Below are 27,268 nucleotides of genomic sequence, written 5' to 3'. Positions count from 1 at the left end.
TATGCAAACCAATTTTATTAGCTCAAAACAGTTCACAGTGTATAATGAGATCTGTGTTACACAATAAAACCCATACCTCGGGAATCCTTTGTATGTAGTACAAACTGAAGGGTACCATTCCACCAATTCATAACATTTCCAAAAATAAAAATCTAGTGACAAGTGATGCAAACATGAAACAGAAATACCAAACAGCATGCAATGCTTTAGAAGTTACAAAGTCTACATTACTTTACAGAAAATTCACAAAGCATACTGAGGCATTCAACATGTATTTTTAATCTTGCAAGTGTAAAGAACAGTCCAAACGTTTTAGAACCATTTCAAATGCTGGTAACACTTCGGATACTTTCTTCTATTTCAGAGCCAGATCCTACAGTATTAGTTCCAGAGTGGTTTACTTTCTGCAGGGTACTTTGGTCTCCTCTTGCCCCATCATTTGGAATTGCCATTTCATTTGCTCTAGTGATGTATCTCTTTGAGAAAGAATTTTTGCTTCTTTCACCAGAAGCACCACTGGATACTCTGCTACCATTACTTTTAGTATGTATACTGGAATCAGAAAAAAAATGTGGACTGGTAACCAATAGCCTTGCAGAGTGATGTCCTTGTGCTTGTTCATTTTGTTTGATTCTCCTCTCAGAGAATGTTGGAGTACTATTTCGAGGCTTATCCTCTTTATTTTGGTTAATTGTCTGAGCTTCATTTTCATTCTGTGAGCCTGCCTGGTACTGTTGCCCAGCACTCTCAAGTTCTTGTATTTCTCTAAGAGCAGAGAAGGCATCATTCACAATCATCTGGGATTGAAATGTGCCAGGAAGAGAAACTTGGGTGTCCTCAGCTCTGTTCTGAAATAAGAGATTCAAATTAAGATACTGATGCAACTAGAGAAAAAAAATCCAGTACTGCAACTGCCATATACTAAAATCTGCACAGGAAAATAAAGCCTTTACATAATACAAAAAGATGCAGAGATAATAGCCATCACTCAACCTTTATTACCTTTCAAAGTAAGCAAATTTCAGAAGATTGCTAGGGTGGTAATGATACAAAGTAGGCATATTTGAGTTTCACATCCAGCTTGAACTTTATACTACAGAAATGTGTCAGTAATACTGAAGGAGCCAAAGCCTAATTATGTCTATCATTCTGAAATACCTGCAATTCATCATATTTCCTCCCAGTAGTGTGGTCCCAATAGTCTATCCCATAATAGAGAGCTACTACAAGAATCCAAACTAACCAATACTAGAAAGTAAGTCTAAGAGTAGTGCACTTCACAGTGCACAACAGTCTGAAAACACTGTGGCAAGCCAAACTATTAACAAATCATTTCAGTAGATTCAAACTCTAAAACTGGGAATTGCTTTCCACACCATTAAAAAGCAAACAACGCTTTTTACCATCATGTTTTAGAAGCTTATGGTGTTCTTGACAAATTTAGAATACTTAATAGGGAAGACATTGGGTATAAGAACCATACTGGAATGCAGAATGATTGTTAGCATGACAGTTTTATCCAACTTAGGCAATGCTGTAGGCTGCCAGTATCTTAATTTTTAACTGCCCTAAAAATTTAAGCCTGGTCTTTTTTTTTTTTTTATTGGAACTTTAATATGTCCCTTGAAGTATCTGGAACCTTTTCTGTTTATTGACTTCAGAGTAAATACTAAACGCTTGTGTTGTTAATATTGAAAATCTGTAGTTGCCTGAAATTCATGACATGGCCCATGAAGAAATCTAACAGGACTGGACATACACACTGTAATTTCTTAAAAGAAAATTTGTGCTTTTCAATAGGCGTATGACACTACCCTCTACTAGAACACTAGCTTTTTAAAACCACTACATATCATTATTAAATGTTTCTAAAAAAACCTAGTCATGGTATTTTCCATTTTTAATGGATGCATACCACCATCGGAACTTCGTATTTCAGAATAAGAAACAACAAAATTGCCACCAACACTTTCTTTAGTACATTACAAAACACTATGGTTTCTGTTCCAAATAGTAATCACTTCAAAAGCTTACATTAATCATTGAATTATTATGATCTGTATAAATACAGCTACAGCAAAAGATTGCTATAATTACTTAACGGATCTTTTTAGAACCATTACTTTCAGTCAGAGTGGGATAACAGCTGAAAAGTACATTGGATAGCATCAAGTACACTGCCACTAGCATTCCCTCTATAGACTTACTTTGCTATTCTGGGTATGCTCTTGTCTTTCTTCTTCGAAAGACTTTTCCTTTAGCATGTTAGCAGGCTTACTGAGTGTAGAATTCATTTGTGGATGCCCCAAATGACCAAAATCTGACTGGTCAATGCCAGCTAATACAGCAAGTTGTCCAAGTCTGTAAAATAAAATTTAATGACAGGAAAAAAAAAATCTTACCCTGTGAAAGACCTAAACATTCAAAACCAGAAGAAAAAACAGAATAAGTTTAAAGCTTTGAAGACAGTTTTTCCATTATTTTCTGAGAAATCAAAAATAGCTTGATAAAGATGAAACCAGTAGATAAAGGTATTTTCCTATCTTCACACAAATTAGCCTGCAGGTTCAAAACTGTCAGTCATGACTGTGTTGTGAGGCTAAGAATGAAGTTCTCCCAGTTAGCACTGATCTCAGAGAAAGACATTGGCAAGCAGATTCCCTGTCAGACAGAACAAAGGTTAAAACTATCATTCCAGTGAAGATTTGTGCACATCTTCCCAACTAGCATAACCTCTAACAGCAAAGTCCAATTACATGCTTCACAAATACAGTCATGTTGTTCCACCTTCCCGCTTACAATTTGGCCAAAACCTAGCACTTGGGTGTTTTAAGTTTCAAAAAGAAGTGAGAACTTGCAGCCATCAATTGATAGCACAGCATTTACACATAGAAGCTTATTGAGAAGAGCAGTCTTTGTGATTGGATTCTGTAACTTTCAGTGGTTCCCTGTCATCATGAATAGGTGTAGAATCCAGCTGAAAAAAACAGTTTTTAAGTACTGAAAAAGCATTCTTCCTTTCCTCCAGAGTTTAAAATTCATTCTTAAAGTAATGGCAGCTCTACCAATTTATTGACACAAAATTAGAACGCAGCCTCAGGGTGAACTTTACATTAAGTTCCATTGTTACAATTTGTAGGTGGATGGAAGCAGGCTGGCAGGGAGGGCAGATAAACTATTTTGTGGTCTTCTCTGAACATGCAGAATACACTACAATAGGTCTTTATATCATTTTTTCACTCTCCTGGATAAGAATGCCATGCCTGGCTATATAAGCTTTACAAATGAGCTTTGAGAACTTAAGCTGAAATTCTCTGACAATTGGGAAGGATGAGCCATCCTCTGAGACACTGCAGGTAAAGTGGTAGAGCCTTAAGAGAAACTTTATTCAATACACTCTAAAATATTTCAAGTAATAATAAATAATCTAGAATTTAAGTACAGAGGCCAGATTCATCTATGTAGATTTCTGTACCTCAATTAGTAAAAGGAGGCCTAAGGCAAAAGGACATTTTCTGAAGCCAGTTCAACTGCATTTTGAGCCTTTCATATCATGGGAATGCTAAGAGCCATAGGCGGTCCAATAAAGACTCGGAAACGTGCTTCAATATTACAGAGGCCACCTTCTCTTTTGGAAGGGTATTCTTGAAAGCCTTTCCCAAAGACAAATAAATAAATTAATAAATTAATTCAGCTGGATGGTGCTTGGATCATGGTCTTCCCACTGAGGAAAGACTACACAGTGTGTACATACTTAATTTTTCTTCCTTTGCTGTCTGCAAGTACAGCCTCTTGGGGGGAGACAGCAGCTTTGCTTACTTCATTGGAAGGATAATTTTGGAAAGAGCTCTCAGCAGAAACAGTAAGACTTAAAGTGACAACATACCCAGCATCTTTAAGGAGGTCTAAAAAAGCATGAAACTTTTGGAAGGACTTCTCAATGCTGCCTAGAACACTTTCATCTTCCAAAATCGTGTTGGTTACTGACTGCGCGTGAAGAGCCTCAGATAAGGAGATATTTAGATTCCTTAATCTTGCATTTTCTATTTCCAGCTATGGAAACAAACAAAACAAAACAAAACAAACAAACAAACAAAAGGTAAAGTAATTTCTATCATTGTCAAATTAAAAACCAAAACAAACCAAGAAAACCCACCACCTTTGCAAGCCCATAGAGCAGAAATACCACAAAGCGAAATACCCAAAGTAACTGGTATAACTGACACAGAGCTTCCTGTACCGGAAGTATTGAGGGCACTGAGCCCTCATTGCATTGAGCTGCAGTTCTTTGTTACTATAGTGAACTTGGCGCAGGCACTCAAAACTGCTGGCTCAGAACTGTTTTCGGTATGTACAGAATGTTGCAGAGCAAATGCAAGAAAAAAATTAGCTTTCATCTCATGTTATTTTGCATGTATTATATGACTATTATATGACACATTAACACCAAATAATATATTTTACTAGTAAAAAATTCTAATAAAGGCCAGTGCTCTCCTTCTATTCACCCCTCTGTATCAGAGGGAACGCATACTACTGCATCTCTCACCTGCACTGTGCATCACAAAACTGGAAGTTTAAGATTATCTGATTTTTCTCAACATTGAATACTAATCAAATCACTGACAAGCTGAAAGGTGAATAACTGTAGGATATACAGGTGTATATACAGGATATACAAGAGAAAGACTCATCTCCTCAAAAGCAATATCACATACCTACATGCAAAGGAAGATGCCTTGCACCTGTGTAAACGTATTTGCCACCATTAAAGTTATATGTATGTTTCATTCTTTGATTTGCTGTTGAGAAATTCACTAGCTTACATCAACCTTTAGTCTTTATGCAGAAAAAAATACTGAAACACATCAGAGAGAGCCACATGTACATCCAAGGGATTTGTGTTTGAGAGAAATATTAACTCAGACACTTATTTAAGATCACTGCTACTATAGCCTTTCCTTCACCTTCTATGAGAGAAGGACAAAAAATCATAGATCTGTGTAGTGTACTGCTGCTTTAAAATAACATCAAAATTAACTATTTTAGAGATTACTGCTACTTAATTTATTTCTTCTACCGAGACAAGGTGCTAGGTCCAAGCAGTCTAGTACTACAGAGAAAGATTTCTTACAGTGGGCATCTAGCCCAAAGAGCATTTAAGCATTCAAACAACAGATACCCAGCAGAGCTCACTGGTTCACTTCACATTACAGGAGGATGAGGGTGGCTGCAGCCGAGGACTACAATGAGCCTTGTAGAGTCTGTTGTGGCTATCTGCTCCCTGTACTGTGGGGTACCACTTGTTGCTCAAGTTCCAAAGGGTACCACCACTTTCATTCCACTCCATATCACAAAATCAATTCATTTACACCATCTTACACTCTATTACAAGAAGTTCTGCTTATTGATACAGAAGGATCTTTATAGGTCAGTGACAACGGACAGAGGGAAAACAGACCTCACAATTTAACCGTGACAAGCTGTTAGTTTGGTTCTGTCACAATGTCAAACTCCACTTCGCAAAAACTGACAGCTATGGCCAACATGCTATGTAGAAAACCATACAACATTTTTAATGCCTGCAGAAGCAAAACTTAAAACTCAAAGGGACTAAATAAGCCAAATTAAACAACATTTGCAGCAAACAGTTTTTCAGCACATGTCATGATAAAGAAAGTGGGAGACCTCAAAGAAATACCCATCTGCTGCAAATTGCAAACAGATTTAATCGCTTTCTCAAGAAAATCAAACATTAGGATGCCCCAGATCATAAGTAATAAACCAAATGAATGAAACACATTGAAAAGTAGCTTGACCCAGAGTTCAAGGCTCTGGAATAGGATCAGGAGAACAAACACACATTACTAAACACAGATGTCATCATTGTCCTTAGGCTAGTAAATGACCCATGTGACTTTGAACTGAAACTCTGGAAGCCAACACACTACAGGTTATTGATAGTCACTCCTAATTAAGCAAGTGGATAGTTTGATTGGTGCCTCCGTTAAAAGTAAAGATGATTAACAGTTAAGTATCATTACCTCTGTTATCCGTTCCTCAGCCTTTACTCTCGCTCTTTGTTCTTCCCTTAATTTTTCCATGTGTTCTTGCAGCTCCAACTGTCATAATACAGATAAACTATAATGAAATTTATCTCAAAATGTCAGATCATTGCAAAATATTACACAAAAACTCAACACGTCCAATTAACAACGAGCACACGGCACTCTAGGCAATGACGTATCTTCCCCAAAAATACATCACAGTGGTCTACCAGCACATAACTTCAGATGCAAAAAATTAAGGCAGGAAAGTGGAAATAATTGTGATTCACTTAATCGGGTTGCAATATAGCAACAGATAACACAAGATTATAGAACAAGTCTCTTGGACCTATGACATTATCATTAGGAATGTATGTTCTTCTCTACTTCCTCTTCTTGTCCCTAAAAAAATCCTTACTAGCCATACCTTAATTTTCTGAATGTATTCTTCACCCAGGATTTTATTCCTTACTACAGCAGTAGGAATACAAAAATCTGAAGTGTAAGAACTGTACTTTTTCCAATTGGTTTCACTTAGTTCATCAGCAGAAAATGTCAGTTTTTCACAATCCCAAACTGTTTGAGTGAAGCAGCTTAATGTTGAATTAAGAACAAGAAAAACAAACCCAAACATCTAACAAATACAATCAAGTCTTGTTCATTAAATGCCTACACCTATATTTTAACTTTCAGTTCTAATTCGTGAATCTCTCCATCATGATTTGATAAGCAATCACCATATTTTCTCATACCATAGCAGAGCATTGTCATCTTTAATTACAACACCTGAAGTGGAAGAACAAATAGGAATTTTTGTTCTTGCATGCCTTATTACAGTCTTCTGGATCCAAAGGTGAAAACTGTTACAATTATCAAGCTGCTCTGTCTTTCAGAGGGTAACCTATACAAATTAACAGTATACAAAGCTTCTTCATTTCTCTGTACACTTTGTATGCAAGCACACATATGTATCATAGGATACTGCTGTTTTGTTTTTGTTTTTGTTTTTTTTACACACTTTATCAATCAGTTTTACAGAGGAGCAAAGGTCCGAATAGTACTGAAATCCTTTTACTATCAAAACCTTATTCAACAGCATACTACTGCACTTCAGATGAGCAATCAGCTGAGAAGACTGGTGTGCAGCACAATGCACAGTAGAAGTAATCCTTCTACAAAGAGGTCTTCACAGGTCTTGCAGGATGCAAGGGACTTATGCATCTGATTCAAAGACGCACATTCTGAAATATCCTAGATACAGCCCTCCCAGTGACAACTGCCCAGAGTGAAGATTATGGGTCTGTCACTACTGTCCAGTGAAATTCACTCTTAAGATCCTTAGACCAGCATCAAACAGGTTAACCCGAGAACTAGAAAGTCAGTCATATCTTTATCACCTGAACACACGAGAAAGACTCATCTCCTCAAAAGCAGTATCACATACCTACACGCAAAGGAAGATGCCTTGCACCTGTGTAAAAGTATTTGCCACCATTGAACATTGCATGTTTTGTTCTTTGATTTGCTGTTGAGAAATTCACTAGCTTACACCACCCTTTAGTCTTTATGCAGAAAAAAATATTGAAACACATAAGAGAGAGCTAAATGTACATCCAAGCTAAAAGACTGACCCATCTTGTAGTGTAGTCCAGAAAGATAGCACTGACAGACTTTACGATGAAGTTGAATAGCAAATATATCTGTAGCCCTCAGATTGCTGTACGCAATATGATTACTCAACACTGGACAGAAATATAAAACTACAGTTTAAAAATTAAAACTATAAAAAACCTTCAGTAACTAATTAGCCATGTTTTTCTACTTGATTACATTGTTGTCCTTCTTTCTAAGAAAGGGTTATAGTGCAATCTCTACTTCTATATAATTCACATAGTACTAACATGTAGAAAGAGTTCACCATTTGGCAAAGTTCACCTTTTACATCCTTTGTTAAAGTTTCAAAATCTGGGAATCTCCTCAACTCTATTCCTCATCAGAGGCAATTCTGACATTTCACATTCTCTCTAGTAGAAGGAAAGAACACTTAACAGTTCTTATTTTTCTTTTATGCAGAAATGAAGTTTTTTTGTTAGCCAACAGATGTTTTTTAAAAAAATGAAAACACAACTAATATTGTTTCAATAAGTAGTATGCTTAAAGCCCCTTTTTGAACAGAAGGATGCACGGAAGTTCTCAAGGACTTGCATACTAAGGTGAAAGTCTGGTCATTTAGTCACATTTAAGGATGTTTGGAGAGCTTTTTTGACACAGTGGCCATTTATGGAGTTCCCACCTCTTAATGTTTATTCCTACTCTGCAATTCTATCATTGTTCTAGCACAGTGGTTGTCCTACTTTACTGCAAGGTTGTGCCAAAACCTGCCTGCTAGAGCCAAAGACATTGGATTAGTTTCCAGCTAGTTCAGTTCCCCAAGTCAGCTCCTCACCATAGTAATTAAGGCTCAGTTGGCAGCTAAACACCACGCAGCCACTCACTCACTTCCTACTGGTGGGACAGAAGGGGAATCAGAAGAGTAAAAGTGAGAAAACTCCTGGGTTGAGATAAAGACAGTTTAATAAGTAAAGCAAAAGCCACTCACGTAAGCAAAGCAAAACAAGGAATTTATTCACTACTTCCCATTGGCAGGCAGGTGTTCAGCTACCTCCTGGACAGCAGGACTCCATTACGCATAACAGTGACTTGGGAAAACAAACACCATCACTCCAAATGTCCCCCCATTCCTTTTCTTTCCCCCAGCTTTATATACTGAGCATTATGTCATATGGTCTGCAATATCCCTTTGGCCAGTTGGGGTCAGCTGTCCCAACTGTCCCCTCCCAACTTCTTGTGCACTCCCCACTTTCTTGTTGGCAGGTCAATATATGAAGCAGGAAAGTTTTTGCCTGCTGAGCAACTAAAACATGAGTATGTTACCAACATTATTCTCATACTATATCCAAAACAGTGATATACCAGCTACTAGGAAGAGAATTAACTCTATACCAGCTGACACCAGGACACCCAATCAAAGAGCCTTGCAGTCAGAGCTGTTTAATGATAGTACCTAAACCTAACTAATGCAGATAGAAAGGGTCCTCCACTTCCCCTCGTCTATTACCAGCCATAGACTTCTGTCACTTTCCATGTTCCGGTTCTGGAATGCACCCATTCATGTAAGCCAATGTGAGTAATTAAAATGGCTGAAAACTAATCTGGAAAAATATCACAGAATCACAGTATGGTTGATGGTGGAAGGGGCCTCGGGAAGTCATCTGCTCCAACCCACTGCTCAAGCAGGCCGGCTGCAGCAAGCTGCCCAGGACCGTGTCTAGATGTTTTTTTAACATCTCTTAAGGAGGGAGATTCCACAACCTCCTTGAGCAACCTGTGCCAGTGCTTGGTAACTCTCCCAGTGAAAGTGTTTCCTGATGTTCAGAGGGAATCTCCTGTGTTTAGATTTGTGCCCACTGCCTCACACCCTGCCACTGGGCACCACTGGGAAGACCCTGGCACTGTCCTCTTCACACTCTCCCTTCAGGTATTGACATACACTAATAAGATGCTCCCTGAACCTTCTTTTCTCCATGCTCAACAGTCCCAGCTCTCTCAGCCTTTCCTCATAGGAGAGATGGTCCCGTCCTTTCATCATCTTAGTGGCTCTTCATTGGACTCTCTCCAGTATGCCGATCTTTCTCTTATACAGAGGAGCCCAGAACTGGACACAGTATTCCAGGTGTGGCCTCACTAGTGCTGTGTACCAGGGAAGGCTCACCTCCGTCAGCCTGCAGGTAACATTCCTCTTAATGCAGTTCAGGATGCCATTCACCTTCTTTGCTGCAAGGGCTGATTTGTGTTCAACTTGGTGTTCACCATGACCCTCTGGGCTTTTTATGCAACACTGCTTTTCAGATGGTCTGCCCTCAGCCTATATTGGTGTATGAGGTTATTCTTCCCGAGGTGCAGGACTTTGCACTTCTTGCTGAACTACACGAGTTTTCTCCACATCAGCAAGTTGAATCAACTTGCCTTATGATCAGATAAACATTAAAAAGACATAAAAGAGAAAAATACTGATTCAAGAAATGGAAAAGTACTAAGGGACTGAAGGGAAACAGACCTCACAAGTTGTTAGTTCAGTTCTGCCATAATGTGAAACTGTGCTTTGCATAAACGTAACAAAAGGAATATGTGAGGCACAGAAACAGTTCAAGACTGCTTAAACAGTGCTCTGAGATACACAACCATGACCTAAAAAAGTATTTTGGTTTTCAAATTCAGAAAATCAGGAAAATCTGGACCTTTACAAGCACAGGAAGTTTAGAACTAGTTTTGGAGTAGGTTCCTAAAATCCATAGTTTTACCTCCCAGGAAGCTCAAATTAATCACAAATTATCCCTTCCTTACAGTTGTTCTAAACTTAATACTACAGGTAACACTGACAACATAGGTAGATATGACAACCCTTCCCCAAAGCACAAAACACTGTCTGCCTCTGCAGTGTGTCCTGAAAGTAATATTCCCCCTTCTCCAAATACCAAGAAGAAATACATCAAGTGTTTCCTGAAAGCACCATACTTGCTGCATGGAAGTTTTTGGCACAATATGCACATGACATGGAACTCCAATGATTCCAGACACAATGCTCTGGATAGGAGTGTTGAAGCCACTGTACAGCATAATGTCAACATATTACACACAAACGGTAATATGAAATCACCCACAATGAAGAAAGCTGTTATACAACTGTAAGTCCCAGCAACTTATGAAAACCTTAAAAATCTTCCCAAATAGAAGTTCTAGAGAGAACAAGAGTAGGCTTAAAGAAAATGTATACATCAGCTGAAAAAAGACAGATAGTTATTTATGCAGTATTTGTACAATCATTTGTCTTCCACAGTAACTTTGAGCCACCCTAACTCTCCCATTACATACAGATTTGCAATAAGTTAAGTTTCAACTTCACTTACATGAAGACAGCTATATGGTTTTGGTATTTATACACATGAACAGTTCATTCACACAGTGTGGTGTGACTGACTATAGGTCTTCATTTGGAGGCAGTGCAGATTCTCCAAACATAACTCAAATCCTAACACTTCAGAAACAACCCAGTTATTCTGCCTGAGGGTGTTACTTTATAATAGTGCTAGATTACCTTGGCAGTGATACTGAGCCATTGAAAAACACCCTTTGTTTTCCCTTGCTTTTATAAGAACATTCCCTCTCAAGACATTTGCAGCAATAGTCAGTCTGGCTATTGCTATTTTTTTAGAATTGTCTAAGTAGAGGGAATAATAAAAAGCAAATGAAAATGTTTGTTACTGAGCTTAATTATAAAATGGAGGTTCAACACACTTTTAGTTATTTTTTAATTTTTTTTTAAACAATAATGACTACAATATTTTAGCTGTTAGAAATAACATTAAATTACATTTATAAAGGAAATACTTGGAAGGAAATAGTACAGGCAGTAACACTGATCAAAAGATTTGGGAGCCATGATTCAAGACTGGAACAGAGAAATTACGCAAATTGCAGCTGTGTGTATTAAGTGAAGTTCTTCCTTATTATGGTCCTGATTTGACAACATGCTTATAGCATAACCATCTTCGTTAGAACTACTCAGAGATTGGAAGTCCAGTGCATATTTGACACATCTGTCAAAACTGAAACCCGTGCGACATAACGTAGGACAATCAAAAGTTATTTGGAAGTCCTGCTCCATGACTGGTTACTTGTTTAACCATAATTTTCTTCATAAAACATGATTAATAAGATTTGCCTTTATGGAGTTTAAGGCACATAATAGGATTCTTACCTGTAATTGTTGATACTTTGTTACATTAATCTTATCTAATGATTCTGCCAAATCAGGATGATGGATAACATCATCTAAATCTTCTGTGTCTTCAGTTTCAGATGTAGAAGCGCTTTCCACTGTCACTTTCACAGGAATACCTGTCTAATTACATCAGAAAAGAAAAACACACTCAAAGCATTACACTGTGCAATTAAAAAAAAAAAAAATCAAAGAGTAAATAGTACCAAAAGCTTAATTAAAAAGCAATCATTTCCCAGAGTCCCTTACAATGCATATGTATTGTCCGGCTATGTGATTTGTAAATACATTGGTATAAAACCATATATATTTAAAAAATCATATATGCGCATATATTGGGTGTATGTGGCAAGGAATTAGTGGCAGGGGCCTATAGCGGTGGCCCCTGAGAGGAGCGGCTGGGGCTGCCCTGTACCAAACAGACCCCCCCCACCCAGGGCACAGCTGAGCCCTACATCCAAGACAGTGGCACCTCTGGGAAAACCTGTGAAAAGAAAGAGTAAAAAATGGCAGACAGGCAGAAGAGGAGGGAACAAAAAGAGTGAGGAAGAGCACAGGGAACAGCAGGCTCAGAGGAGAAGGAGGTGCTTCATGGTGAAGCTGACACTCACACTCCAGCCCAGGGGAGACCCCAGAGGGAAGGAGCTGCAACCCACGTCAGTCTGTGCCGGAGCAGGTTGTCCTGAAGGACCGCAGCTGCCAGAGCAGGGGTTAAGTGTGCTGGCTTCAGCCACCATCAGACACTTCTGTGAGCCAGTTTAATTAATTAGTACACACTAACACACTTCTGCTTTTCTCTGGTGGGTGGGGTGGGGAGGAGATGCAAATGAGATTCAAAACAGAAGGAAGAAAGAGAGGATTTTTTTTTTTCCCCCCATTAGTATGTTCACTACAGCAGTTCCCAGATGGGTTCGAACAAAGTGTGTAGTCCGAAGGCAAAAGGAGGAAAGAGAGGAAGTGGGAGCAGAACCTTTCAGGGAAAAATGCTGCTCATTCTCCTTACTGCCTCTAGAGGGACTGTGCCCATACTCAAACCCAGCTTGCTCATAAGGCTGAGAAATCAAAAGGTGAATAAACTAAGTATCAAAGAAGTTCAAACCAAATGCTGACATAAGCTATTATTTTACACTTCTATGAGAGATAAACTTTAAGAGTATGTTCCAGTCTTAACTTTCAGACAATAGGATTCTATTGAAAACACTTCCATCATTTTTCAGGCATTCATCTACTAAATAAACCATCATATGAAAGACAGAGTACCTGAATCTTCACTGGTAATTCTTCAGTACTATCTGCTGGCCCCCCTCTGAAGTCAGAAAATAAACACTTTTGAGAAAAGTAAGTTTATTATAAACTGTCACTGTTTCTACTTCCATTTCCAAACACAGAAGTCTAGGACAGGTGAAGCAGTAAGAGTAACAACAGCATCATACACTGCACTGTATCACTTTAAAACTCATTACATCCTCACGTTGTTCTATTAGTACTCCTACTTACCCATGAATTAGAGCAACATTACTGGATGTTAATGTTAATATCTTCAATAGGCAACTTGCTTAGTTAATTATTATGAACTAATGTCAACAGGAGAATTCGGTATTCAGCATCTTGAAAAACAAGTTCAATGCTCTATCACAACTATTTTTATTAAGTCATTTTTTGCTTAAGTATTTATATAGCCTCTATTTTGAGAGATCAAGGTTTAGGGAATACATTAAAAAAACAACCACACTGTTTTAAAAGGAAGCATGATAATATTACAGCTGCCATGGGTAACAAGGTGGCTTTTTTTTATTTTACTTCACAGGGCTTAGATAATCACAATAATCGTGTTGTAATTGGGGTAGATGGAGCAGAAAGAAGGAAAAATACCTAGGTATCTCAAACTGCATGCCAAATCAACTATACTACAAGTTTAGAAATCTACATTTCATCTTCAGCCATGACAAGTCTCATAAATTATTAATAACAAGTGAACAAACAAGCAAGATGGGTTTGGTTGTGATGTTTAGTTGTTTTAGTTTGGGGTTTTACTGTTGCTCCTGGATATTCCCGTGGCCATCAAATTACATCTTTCTGTGTATTTTAGACACTTACTGGAATAGAATTTATGTAACATCCTCAAAATTTATATAAACTGAATAAAAAGGGGTGCAGTATGAAATTCTGTGTATAACTTTCAAATATGTATTTAAAAAAACTAACACTGCTCTCTGGTACATTTGTAATGCTTTAATATTTTCCCGGTACTACGAAAACATCACCTGCATCTCTTTGCACGTTCTGCAGTCCGCCAAGGAAGGAAGCCTTTTGTGCCTGGTGGTAATGGTTTTGGTGAGTAACTCTCTTTCACAGGCATATTTTTCTTCCCAGGAGTTACAGACTTTTTAGATGTTAATCCTGTATTGAACAGCAAGAATAGGAAAAAAAGATAATTCATTATAATAGTTATTTACATATAAATTCACAACTCACTGTTCAAGAGTAAAATCACCTAAGTAATAAAAGGGACTGTAGGAAATCTATCTTTCAGTTTAATTTTGCTAAAGTGTTCAAAAACTTTTGTCTTGCTTCTCAAAAAGAGCAGCAGGCAGCTGACCTGCTTGCAATTATAAGCTCATATATTTAACTGTTATGTTAGGTTGATCCAAGTAAGGCATGCTGTTATTCAAAAAAAGGAAGTGAATTCGTGTAGCTAAAGAGGTTTATTCACATTACTAACTTCAGATACCTAACTCCATTGTGTCAGGTGGGAGCTTTGTCCACATAGACAATAAAGCTATATATGTGCTTCAGATTGCCCTCTAGTGGCTTTTGTGTGAAGAACGTTGGTTTAATAACGGGCAAAATGCTTTAAGCTAAAGCTGGCACTTCTGTTGATCACTTCTATAGAAAAGCAGTATCTTCACTTAAAAGGAATAATAATGAAAAGCCATGTTCACTAGTCCAGTCTTTTTTTCTTGTTTAAATCATACACTACCACTCAGATTCAGAATAAATACCTAGTGTGGATGATCACTCTACCCCAGGTTCTATAGAAATCAGAAACTAACAAGCTCAGAAAACTGTTAACCTAGTATTTAATCCAGTTAAACTAGTGAGAACTCAGGTTATTGTTTCTCTGAGATCAGTAAAACAAGCAATTTTGTAATGGTGTAGAATCATAAAATAGTTTGGGTTGGAAGGGACCTTCAAAGGTAATGTAGTCCAAGCCCCAGCTCAATGAGCAAGGACATCTTCCTAGACCAGGTTGCTCAGAGCTTCGTCCAGCCTGGCCTTGAATGTCTCCAGGGATGGGGCATCTGCCGCCTCTCTGGGCAAACAGAAATGCATAACTGTCATAAAAGGATTCTAAACTTCAGTTAATTCTCAACAAATAAACGGGATAGTTTTCACCTCCTGACTCTCTTTTTATAAAATAAAATAAAATAAAACCACAAAAGATACCCACAACAGCAAAAAACACAACAATATTAAGTCAGGCATTTTCTTCTTCCATCACCCTGATCACCACAATTTATTTGTACAAAGATGTCATTTTTATTATGCTTACCTCTCTGCTTCCAGATAACTAAAGCAAAGATGAAAGACAGCCAAATGTATTACAGTGAAACTTTTGGTAACTTATTGAAAAACATTTAGTATAACACAGCTATCAGTACTTAGCTATAAATATTCATGATACCTATGTTATTTTAAATACAATATTTGTAACAGGTTTACATTACGTTTAAAAAAAAAATCTTAGAGCACTTTGTGCATCAATAAAAATGCTTGTTTGTTCTGGCAGAGGACAGCCTGCTACAGAAAGGTTACAACATCAGAAGAACTAGGCTACTTACTGCCACCAAGCTTCCTAAAAGTGAAAGCTTGTGGAGAGGATGCATTCAGAACAAATACGTGCAATGTTTTCACATATTTAAGTCAGCATATCCTACCACTTTTCTAGCCACATATCTAGCAGCACTGAGAAAAAGAGCAAGTTTCCTACATAAACCACTGATGGTAAAAGACACGTTATTGACTTAAGAATATATGGAAATTTGTTGAAAGACAAGTATTCTGCAAAACACTGCCATTTAGACACATCACATATTTTATAATTAAAGCTCTTAAACATTAAAAGATCATTTTGTAGACAAAATTTACTATGGCCAGAGAAAATAAAGATAGTATTACCAATACGAATAGTAGCTTTTCCTTTTCGACCACTTCCTAGGACAATAGTTCTTTTCTTTGGTCTAGTTTTCAAAGCATCCTTGGAAGATGGAGATGTCAGCCACTCATACTGTAAATATTTATTTTTAGAGACAAATTGTTTTAATAACTGATATTTAAAGAGGTGCTCATGTAGAATCAGAAGAGGGGTTTGTCAGATATATGGAGAACACCACTAGTTACAGAAAACTTAATAACAAAACGTAAAATTACAGCAAAACAAAAATCCCACAAAGCCCCAATTCAAATACAGATTCAATGTGAGTCTAAGTGCTAAATTATCAGAAAGCATTCCAAGAACACCACTATAATATCCCATCCAAAATTTTCCTTGCTCCTGTGCAAAACACTCCTCAATTTATAGTAAAAAAAAAAAAAAAAAATTAAAAAAAAAAGTCATCGACCCTATAAAGTGAAAACTCTGTCTTTTGCTTATCATTCTCAGAAAGCTGGCTTGCTAGGAATGACTGGCTCAGGCCAAAGTTCTCCAGAGTAATAAAAGCTTCCCAAACATGATTTTGTATTATCAAGTTAGTATTAAAAAAAAATACAGAGTTTAATTTTCACTGGCTATAATGAAAATTCATCTTTACACCGTAAAAGACTCTAAACTAAAATTAAGACATAGTGATAATCAAAAGTAATTGCTGTACTTCAAACTTCATTTCCTTACAGCAACAGCTCTATACGTAAAGGTTCCCCTTTGCCTAGTAGAAGTTTTATTATTGCAAGTAGATACTCTTAAGTTAGGCTGTCACTTATTTTTCACTGTGCATGAAGCTCTAGTTAGAACAAAGACTAGTGCTGAAACAGGCCAAGTAATTGCAGATGATATTCACACAAAGCTTTTCTCAGACATAAGAGTACTAGGAACAGTACACCAAAGTTATTCCCACCTAATGCACATTACTGTGCTCTAGCTAATCAAGTTTATGATTTGCAATGAAAACTTTTTCTTTTTTAACTTTGGACACAAATAATCCTTTTATAAGTTTTGGTGGTTCTACAGCTGAATCTAGCTCCTGAGACAACTGAATTGTTCTTTTTAAACTAAAAAAGAGTAAAATTAAATTGTAAACTTCTAAGAGCAAGAGTATCTTAATTTTCTTCTGCAACACACATGAAAGAGCACCTGTACTACGTTAACCTAAAGTTCCTGTAGCCCAGTAGCCTGTCTTTTGCCTAGGTGCCTGCTGCTGCTGTACAACATCTAAGTATAAAGATAGCAAGCATATTAACAGTGTTGAAAAATTACTAAGTGCTTGAGCTGAGACTATGAAAGCAATTTGTTCTATAGACACCTTCAGTGGATTTTCCCTTTAAGTCATTCAGTCTCTCTCAGAATCTACACAAATTTTCACCACTTGTTACACCCAATCATATCTACAATTACAATCCACTATACGAGCTACAGAGTGCTGCCAGGATAATACAACTTTCCTTTGTTCTAGCTGCCCATCAAATTCAAAGGTATCAATTAGCGGTAGACAGCTCTTCTTGCACAGTTGAAAAGTCAACTCGGAAGGCAAGAACCTACATGCTATTGAAAAGCAAAGAGAAACAACCAGTTTTTACGCAGAACAGGACAGGACTGCTATGACTGGTGTCCAGTCAGCAAGTACTGACAATACGTTACAGGCCGTTTGTGGCAGCCAAGACGTGATCTTTTGTAGTCACAATAGCTTATTATTATGAGGCCATTCAAAAGCTCACCAAACTTCTCTTTCTAGAGCAGCACCTTAATATACTTCCAAAACCATGGAGTGGACACAACAGGTGTCATGATGAGATGGTAGAGAACGCAGCTCTGCCACGCCTCAGATATAAACAAATTCAACACTTTACTGAGTTTTACTCATGAGAATTATGACAGTTAGCCTTTGACAGGATAAAAATCTGAAACTAAAGGAAGATTAAACTGGAGGCAGTACTAGGGATGATCATCCATGCAACTCTTCAGTTATGTGTGGTTGAGATATGGTATGAGTTAGGCCACTCGCTGCAAGAGTAAGTGACAGATTAGTTTCACTCAGGAAATTATATCTTACACCTTGTATTCAAGAAGTCTCTGCACATAGGCTAAATTTAGTCCAATTGATTCTTCATTTTCTATCAATATGAAATTCAGATCTCTAGCAACTAGAATAGGTAAAAGAAAAAAATTCCCTACTAAATTAAATAATTTCAGAGATAGATACCCATGTTTTCTTCACTACAAAAAAGGACTAGCACAGCCTTTTGAAACCTGACAGGTTTGGAGGCAATACACAGATGACGAAAGCAAGGTAGATGTTAACTTACTGTATTCTGTTTGACAAGCTTAAGCTACAAGAAACAAACACCACTTCTTTAAATTTGTAAACTTAGTCTGTAATGGATCCTCCATTAAAAAAAGATGAAAAATCTGAAAAATACCTGGCATTCTTCTATTATGCTAAAACTTGTTAGAAATAGAAAGAAACAGAGTGCTACTTACATCCAGAATTCAGAATGTCATTAGGATTCTTCTACATACACTCTTAGATTGTTTTTACTTGTATGTTGTTGCTTTTAAATCATATGGCTGAATTTTTACTACTGACAGAATGAAGACACAAGTCCTTGCAGTTCTTTCTGCAACAGAACTTAATGACCAATTGTTTGTCTTCATTAATACCTCTGTGTACAAATTTATTCCCTGAGTTTTGGCTCCTTATTTAAAAAAAAAAACACAAAAAACAAACCCACAAAGCAACACACCACCAACACCCACATAAAACAAAACAAAACTCTGCATGGCTGACTTTCAATACAGAGGACATCAAGACATTGTCTCAAAGAAACTGAACTGTTTTTCTCTTTGTAATATCCAGGCTTCTGTAACTGGGCTGAAAATAACTGTAAATCCTGGATTGGGGTAGTAAATGTTTCAGTTTCAAAAGAACATCAACCTCATCAAATGTTTGTGCTCATCTCGGTAAACAAGTGGATTTTTCTCATTAAATGGATATCCTGGCTTTATGACATGTTAAATCTTAAATTAGATGAGAAATCATGCAAAATGCCCATAACAATATCACATTGCTGTTAGTATTTTTAGTTTTTCCTTTCATAGTGTTTTGTTTGTTCTTTAAACTGCTTAAGAGTCAGACTTCTGTTTATAACTAGAATAGCTGTTTCAGATGCATTCTGAACAGTTTTTAAAAAAATGCAATGGCAGCTACAATGAAAACTCCAAACTCATTCTAAAATGACTAAGACATACCTCCGAATTAGAACTATTTCCATTCATAAGAACTCTTTCAATAATGTTTTTCATCATAACGTGATCTAGAATGAATTAAGATATCTTAAGAATTTCCTGTGTGAGACAAGTCTTTATGCAAACAACTAGGTAACTGAATAAACAGTACACATTACCAATCCTGCTCCCTTCCCCCACTATAAAAATGTTTAGCAAAATACTGTTGCAGGTTTTTTTCTTAAAAGTGGTTAATTTCCCCACACCAGAGTTACTGAAAAACAAACCAACCAACCACAAAGAGGTCAAAGGTAGATACAGATACATACCAACTAATGGATTCCTTCTTATGTCAAGTACCACTAATGTTGTATTAGTTTGAAGAGCATCCAATAATGACCTTGCTCCTTCATTGGATATTCCACACTGCTGCAAATCAAGCGCTAAAATGTTTAAGGAGGTAAAAAAAACAAAACAAAACAAAACACTCAGTGGTGTAACCTGTAGTCAATATCGAATACAATTAATCCACACCTGCTGAAAACCTCCATTTCATAGAACATGAAGCATGAGAGGAGAGCACATGATGATAACAGCCAAGTGCAAAAACAAGAATACTACTTTCAGAGAAGAAAACTGGAAATTTAAATCAGTACTATAGAATCAACAGTAAGAAATAACTACTAAACAACTGCAAAGGAGGGAATATAAAAATCACAGTTAAGTCACTGTTCTTGACAATTCCTAGTAGACTTACAATTCTCAGGACCAATTAATGCAACTACCAAAGGCAGCATCATATGTGCAAACACACAAGTTATGTCTAAAAAGTCTGAGTCAATGCTTCTAGAATTTCATTGCTTGCACACATTAGTAAATTACATGGCCGCCATGAAATAGTATTATAATAGCTCTGGCATTTACTTAATGTCATGCATGCACAGTCTCACAGAATGGTTTAGGTTGGAAGGGACCTCTGGAGGTCATCTTGCCAAATCCACCTGCGCAAGCAGGCTAACTTCAAGCCACTTTGTCCATACCGCATCCAAACAGCTCTTTAAAGACGTCCAAGGATAAAGATTCTACAACGCCTGGCAACCTGCACCAGCGTTCAGTCACCCGCACAGTAAGAAAGTGTTTTCTGATGTTCAGGAGGGACCTCCAGTGTTCTAGTCTGTACCCACTTCATCTTGCTCTGTCACCAGGCACCACTGGGAAGAGCCTGGCTCCATCTTCTTTACAGTTGCCCTTCAGATATTTTTATGCCTTGATGAAACTTGCCATGAGCCTTCTCCAGACTATACAGTTCCAGCTTCCTCAGCCTGTCCTGAAATGAGAGTTGCTGTAGTCCCTTCATCATCTTAGTGGCTCTTCACTGGACTCTCTCCAGTAGCTCCAGCTCCATCCTGTACAGGGGAGACCAGGTCTGGCCTCACCAATGCTAAGCAGAGGGGAAGGTCTCCTCCCTCAACCTGCTTGCAAGTCTCTTCCTGAAAAAGGCCCAGGATACCACTGACCTCCTTTGCCACAAAGGCACTTTCTTGGCTTACAGTCAGCTTGTTCAGCAGGATCTCCAGGACCCTTTCTGCAGAGCTGCCTTCCAGCCACAAAGGCCCCAGCATGTTCTGGTGCATGGAATTATTCCTGTCCAGGTGCAGGACTTTGCACTTCCTTCTGTTAAACTTCATGACATTCCCATCCCATTTCTCCTGCCTGCTGGGTTCTCTCTGGATGGCAGCACATCCCCACCTTCCCAGGGATCCAAGTAAGGCTGACTGGCCTGTAGCTCCCTGGGTCCTTCTTCGCAGCCTTCTTGAAGATAGGAGTGACATTTGGTACCCTCCAGTCCTCACACACCCCTCCCATTCACCATGATCCTTCAAAGATCATTCAGCGTGGCCTCAAAATGACATCAGCCAGCTCCCTCAGCACTTGTGGATGCATCTAGTCAGGGTCTACAGACTTCTGTAAGTCCACTTTGCTTAAGTATTCTCTAATCCAATGCTCTTCCATCACTATGCATGTTTTCTGTACACCTGGCTCAAATTATAAAACAATTTCAACAAGTATTTGACTCCATGTACAGAATGCCATGATTTACACCATCAACATTAGTCATTTTGTACAGCTACACTGTAGAACAAATTACAACTCCAAAATACTAGAGGACAACACTAGATGACATAACACTATTCAAAGACTTTGGCAATTCAAAAGAGGAAGAGAAATTTCTTTTGAAAAAAGATTATTCTTTTCTATTGTAAATAGTGAATTACTCTTCTGGCTACATTTGCTATAACTGACAATTTTAAGTCTTTTGCCTGCCACTATTGTATTTTAAGAGTCAATAGTTCACAGTACCTTTTAGCCAAAGGTCCTCTCCTAGACAGTCTGCAAAGGCGCTTGCTCCTCTATCTCCAACAAGCATGTTGCAGTTGAAAGTAATCCGCCTCAAGCCCGTCATATAGTCAAGGTCAGGTCTCCTGTAACGTAGGCTTTCAGCCCAAGCTTCACTGTGTCTTTTCATTGCCTGGTGCTTTGCAAACAAATGAGCTGTTACCAAGTGCAAAGTCAAAGCCATTATTGACGACAAGATCCAAAGTTATCTTTGTTTGTAAGTGATGTTTAATGGCTTGAGTACTGATATAAGAAACAGAGTTATACCATTTCTGAGTTCAAGAAATACAAGACATTTTTAAACATTACAGTTAAGTCATGTTTGTTCTGATCATCCAATTTGCAATGCAAATTATTAAATATGGCTACAAAACATCTTATTACCTTCCTTTGGCAGACAGTTTCAATGCATCTTGAATTGGAAATACACAATAGGAAATTATGTGCTTTTATGCAAACCAATGTTAACATTAATTAGAATATTATACTAGTCACAAGCTTACTAATCAGTTAATTAGTAGCTTCTAGACTGTAAACTCAAGTATTTTAAGCATTGGGTAAGAATAATTAAGACATTTTTCAAAATCTGCAACAATGAAAGAAGCACTCCCCTAAACAGGTGTCAGATATTTACAGCCCTAAACCATATTTAAAGAAAATACATCAGTCTGAATTGTTATTTGTTTAGTTGATGTTTACTAAGAAACACCATATTCAAATCCCACATTAGTAGCCTAAGCCATTTTGGGCATAAAAAGTCAGAAATTTCAGAAGGACTATTCACATATGCTGCTCACAAAGTGCTTTGATGGACTTAGAGCTTGCAAGTAAAATTAAAAAAAAATATATATATATATATTTAAGTTCTTGTGAACATTTGGGTCTAAGAAAGGTGATTAAATTACCTTTAATACATTTGCTACATGTTCTGCCCCTCGCCATGTGAGGCTACATCCTGTGAAGTTTACATATCTGATAGTAGCTGAATTCTTTACACTCTGACAGATTGCTGAAGAAAACAAAAGCATGCACATTATCTGCACACACCATAGCCAGATTATCAGAGAACACTTTTTCACTGCCATACTAAGAAACTGAATCAGCTTTAATAAGCAAAAGCCTTGACAAAGAACTAGTGTTGAAATACAAAGTGTATTTTAAATACATGTTGAGTGCTCTAAGATTATGTATTTCAAGTTTAGCAAAGACTATTTGAACAGGCTAGAACATATTTTATTTCAGTTCACTTATTTAAACACGAACAAATCAAGAAAGAGTTAACCTCAAACGAATGTTACCACTGATGTTTTAGGTAAAAGTATAAAAATGTTTATAAAGTAGTATGGCTATTTACTAGCATCAAGAGAAGAAATTCAAGTCTCAAAGTGTTAAGTCATGTAGAATAAAGTGAACATTGTTATTTCAATCACTATAGACAAATTTAAAACAGGAATGGAAAGTGAAAAACTTACTGACCTGTTTAAAAGACTATAAAAGAAAAAAGATTATCTACACATTTTTTACTCTGAACTTACTTTCTAATCCTCCATCTCCAATTGGACAGTGGGCTAAAGAGATACTTTCCAGAGATGAAGCTGTGGCCAAGCCCTTCAGAATAAAAACAATGTTTGTTAACTGGCATGAAAAGCAAAAATACAAACAGAGGAAAGACAAAGTCACCCAAACTGCTCAGAACTCTTTGTGCTCCCTATAAGAAACTCTCTAGGGGGTTATGGGGAAGGCCAAAACAAGTCAATAAGTTCATTTATTTAGCACAGGAGGAGCAGTAGCCTATGGGCAACAAGCAGGAACCTTTGGTCCGAGAAGCCACTCACCAGCAAACTGGAGAGTGTTCCAATAACACATCTTGAAGACCTGCTTTTATCTCCTCGGTGTCCCACACCTTCCTCTGTCATGTATATGCACAGTAGTTTCAGTCATAAGCATAAGTTACACACCCCGAACACATCAGAGATGTTGCTAAGAACTTTCTAGTAAGCCTTGACGAATCAGAGCAAGGGCAGGTTATGTGATTTTGACAGATTCAACAAGACTAGGTTGTACTAAATGTCTCAGCAGAATCATTTAGATGATAGATAACACTAAGATATCTTAAAATAGGAACATCCTCGTCTGTGAGAAATATTTATAAAGTTTAGTTGCTACTTCTCTACATTCTAAGCATATTTTCCATTTTTTCATATTAATATATTCTCACCTTTGTTAAAAGTATTAGATCTCTCTCCCTCAGAAGCAAACCCTGCAGTTCTAAATTTTTTAGTACATCAGATATACTGAGACAGCCTTTGACAGCTTTGCATAGTTGGCCAGCCAAGTCTTTTGATCGAATTGCTGGAATTCTCCTTCTAAAGTAAGTTTTATATCTTTCAACACCTAGTAAACAATAAAAATTACACATCAGTAAAATCCAGTCTCTGTTGACTTAAGAGTAATCATAATCACAGCTTGCTTTTTTCTGTCTTTCTTAAATAGAAATAGTTCCTTAGGCATTACAATTTCTCCCCCTCCATCACACAAATCACACAAAAAAGTTATGCAATAAACTCTAACATGCATAAATTAACATATTTAACTTTTATAGCCATCACTACAGACCTGATTCTCCAATACCCTGTTGATGTAAACTTCTTATTCCAATAGAAGTCAGAGTCTTATTATGCCTGATAGCATTCAGAAGTGGTGCCCAATCAGCAGCTTTGATGCGATCTACAATTATATCAAGGGCACCCTGAGTCAGGTTAGCCTTCACAGCTTTCAGTGGGACAGAGTTTTGAAGAGCACAAAGATGTTCATAATGTGAGTAGAAATCCAGCATGCACTGTCTTCTCATCTTGACTGACTCAAACATTTCTTCTACGTGGTGTCTCTCTAAAAAAAGGGAGGAAAAAAAATATAAACTTCCCAATGCATAACTGATTTTGCAACAGCCTCAATTTAAGATGCATACCCAAAACATTAATATGTAATTGCTATACAATATGCATGAACAGATCTTCAATGTGGCAGCTAAAACACTGATGTATTGTGATGCTCACTACCTGTGTAAGTACAGCTGAATGAATAAAGGGGTGAAAAAAGACAAGGAACAACCCTGCATTTTTTATTCCCATACACAGACAGATATATCCAAAATACAAAAGACCAGATGTTCAAGCACTAACTTCTGTAAAGTTCTTGTTTTCCTCTTAAAATTTAATTCTGTAGTGTCAGGGTCTGCAGACTCCTGAAGGCCTTGGAAACTCCCTGACTCAACATCAAGGGATACAAATGACTATTCCATAGAGAACTAATTGTGAGCTTCTCTGCTACTTCAATCAGAAGTCTAAATTCTCATAATACAGAATAAAATGTGTGTTTTCATGAATACTTTTGCTATTGCATACATTATATACTTATCCCAGTAAATTCAGGGAAGCACTTTTCAGGCCTATGTTTTTGTTGTACATCAGTACTCATGTAGCAAAACACTACTAACTGTCATGTAGAATTTTTACTGCTGTGGCACAGCTGTTAAAAGTAACTCATTCCATGATTTCAATAGGTATATTTGTCAATATATTTAGAGGATCCATTTATTTATCTATTTATTAAACAGTGCAGCATTAAGTATCCCACACAGATATCAAACATTGTTTGCATTGCAAACATTTTTTCATATTGTTAAAGATTAGAAAGCTTCAGCCGATCTTCTGAAACACTCTGTATGTCAACAAGGGACATGAATTACTGGATATGTACAAACATGTGAGGACACCCATTTGTAAGTATATAATTTAGGAAAAAAAAAATCACATTACTATTACTAGTATTTGGATGACTGAAAATAATAATCATAGGAGTAGAAACTCCAATAACAGCTCCTCTACACCCTTTTATTTATTTTAGCTGATTTACTAGCATTAGCTAATGACCACACCGTGGCCATTGGAACAGAAATTACTACATTATAATACAACACTTCAGCTTCAGAAAGTGACCATCAATCATAAAGCACCACTGACTTCAGGTTATGTATTAATGTGCAACATATTCGCATCTTCTCTCCCAAGCTCAAGCAATATTCTTTCACAGTGGCTTTCACTGCAACACCTGAACATCACACCTCTAACTGAAGTAAAGAAAGGAGTTTCTGGCCCTAGCACTGAAGTTCAGCCCACTTGCAGGTAGAAAGGAAAAGGGCCAAATTATCAGAGCCAAAACTTCCAATTAAGAAACAACTATGTAAACTAGGACTCTCCTGCATGCACATGGTTAAAATGAGAAATCCCATTCCATGCTAAGAGTTTTTAGAAAGCTGTAAGTTTCTAGAGATTCAAAAAACAGCTGGGCAAATTAAAGGGGGACAAAATAATTCCATGAAAGACCAATCACCACAGAAACAATGGCCATGCTCTGCATCTGGAATGGCAAGACACACACGGGGAGCTTCACTAAGCACACACTCTCTGCTTATACACTTTACTACTCATGGCCTGGTGCTCTGCTTTGGCTAAACGTTTTATTTGACCTGTTGGATCACTGTGTTTAAGTATATAATAGAGAATCCATTGAACCAAATACATAATCCTGGTTATAACTAGGGTAAAATGGATTTCTTACGTTTTTCCCACCCAATATTGCCACCTACACCGGGAACTACTTCAGCACCCCGCTGCCCCAACGAAATACTCCATAAACCCGGCAGAACCCGCGGACTGTGCTGCTCGCCATCAGCCACCGGGACACGAAAGCTGCGCCCGAGATGGGGGAGGAGCGGCCCCGTACGCATCCCCCACCTTCCCGGACGGGGCCTCATCCAGCACCCGCAGACTTCCAGCTAGGCCCCCGCGCCCCGCTGACTTCTCCGCGGCAGCACGGACACGACTGGGCAGGAGTTACCCGCCCTCTCCCCCCGTGCCCCGGCCCGCCGCCGAAGCCCGCAAGCCGCCGCGGAAGCGCCGAGCCGGCCCTGGGCGGTGACCCCGCACCTCCTCCCGCCGCCGCCGCCCGCGGACGGCACTCACCGCTCCCGCGCGCCGCCGTTTCCCCGGATCCCAACGGCTGCCGGCCCGCCCGCTGCCACGTGGCGCGCCGGGCTGGCATCCCGATTGGCTGCCGCCCCTCGGGCCTCCTGCCTTCACACGTTCAAAATGGCCGCGCCCCCTTCTCTCCTCTTCTTCTCCTCCCGCTCCGTCGGCGGGGGGCGGCACCCGAGCGCTGCCCCAGCCAGGAGCGGCTCTTCCTCAGGCTCGGCAGCCCCCGGCCGAGCGGCACCCGAGGGGTTAGCGAGCTACTGCTGCCTGTTCTAGTCATTACTGCCGCAGAAATGCCCCTGCTGAGGGTGGGGAAAGTGTAAAACACGCCTTTCTCCCTCATCCCCACACAAGCGCCGTGTGTCTTTAGACCAGAGCTAGGCAGGAGGGGCCTGAAAACAGCAGAGGTTTTAGACAGGAATTTCATAGCTAAACAGAAACTACTGTTTCCTTTTCCTTAAATGCTTTAAATGTGGCACTCAAGCGATAAGAGGAACAAAAGTCCGTTAGAAAC

The 27,268-nt window shown here is 38.3% G+C and overlaps 1 protein-coding gene across 6 annotated transcripts; it reads right to left on the bottom strand.

The window, feature by feature from the left end:
* Positions 1-26,872, bottom strand: CEP78 (centrosomal protein 78). Of its 6 annotated transcripts, none has more exons than XM_082075094.1 (16): positions 26,746-26,872; positions 24,338-24,610; positions 23,940-24,115; positions 23,257-23,329; positions 22,627-22,730; positions 21,686-21,860; positions 19,654-19,767; positions 19,349-19,413; positions 16,066-16,174; positions 14,151-14,286; positions 13,147-13,192; positions 11,866-12,009; positions 6,045-6,122; positions 3,887-4,053; positions 2,208-2,361; positions 1-848 (listed from the first exon to the last, which is right to left on the bottom strand). In XM_082075094.1, exons 1-16 carry the CDS (start codon positions 26,822-26,824, stop codon positions 324-326), a joined length of 2,418 nt encoding a protein of 805 aa, XP_081931220.1. In that variant the 5' UTR covers positions 26,825-26,872; the 3' UTR covers positions 1-323. The 6 variants fall into 6 exon arrangements, with proteins under 6 accessions (XP_081931220.1, XP_081931224.1, XP_081931222.1 ...); XM_082075098.1 differs by lacking the exon at positions 23,940-24,115 and adding an exon at positions 23,557-23,630; XM_082075096.1 differs by lacking the exon at positions 26,746-26,872 and adding an exon at positions 26,621-26,704.
* Positions 26,873-27,268: the final 396 nt, after the last annotated feature.

This window comes from Streptopelia decaocto (genome assembly GCF_964273445.1).
Source record: "Streptopelia decaocto genome assembly, chromosome: Z".
In the NCBI taxonomy this organism is placed as follows: Eukaryota; Metazoa; Chordata; class Aves; order Columbiformes; family Columbidae; genus Streptopelia; species Streptopelia decaocto.
The sequence above is the reverse complement of the archived record's forward strand: the minus strand, read 5'-3'. Positions and strand labels throughout refer to the sequence as shown.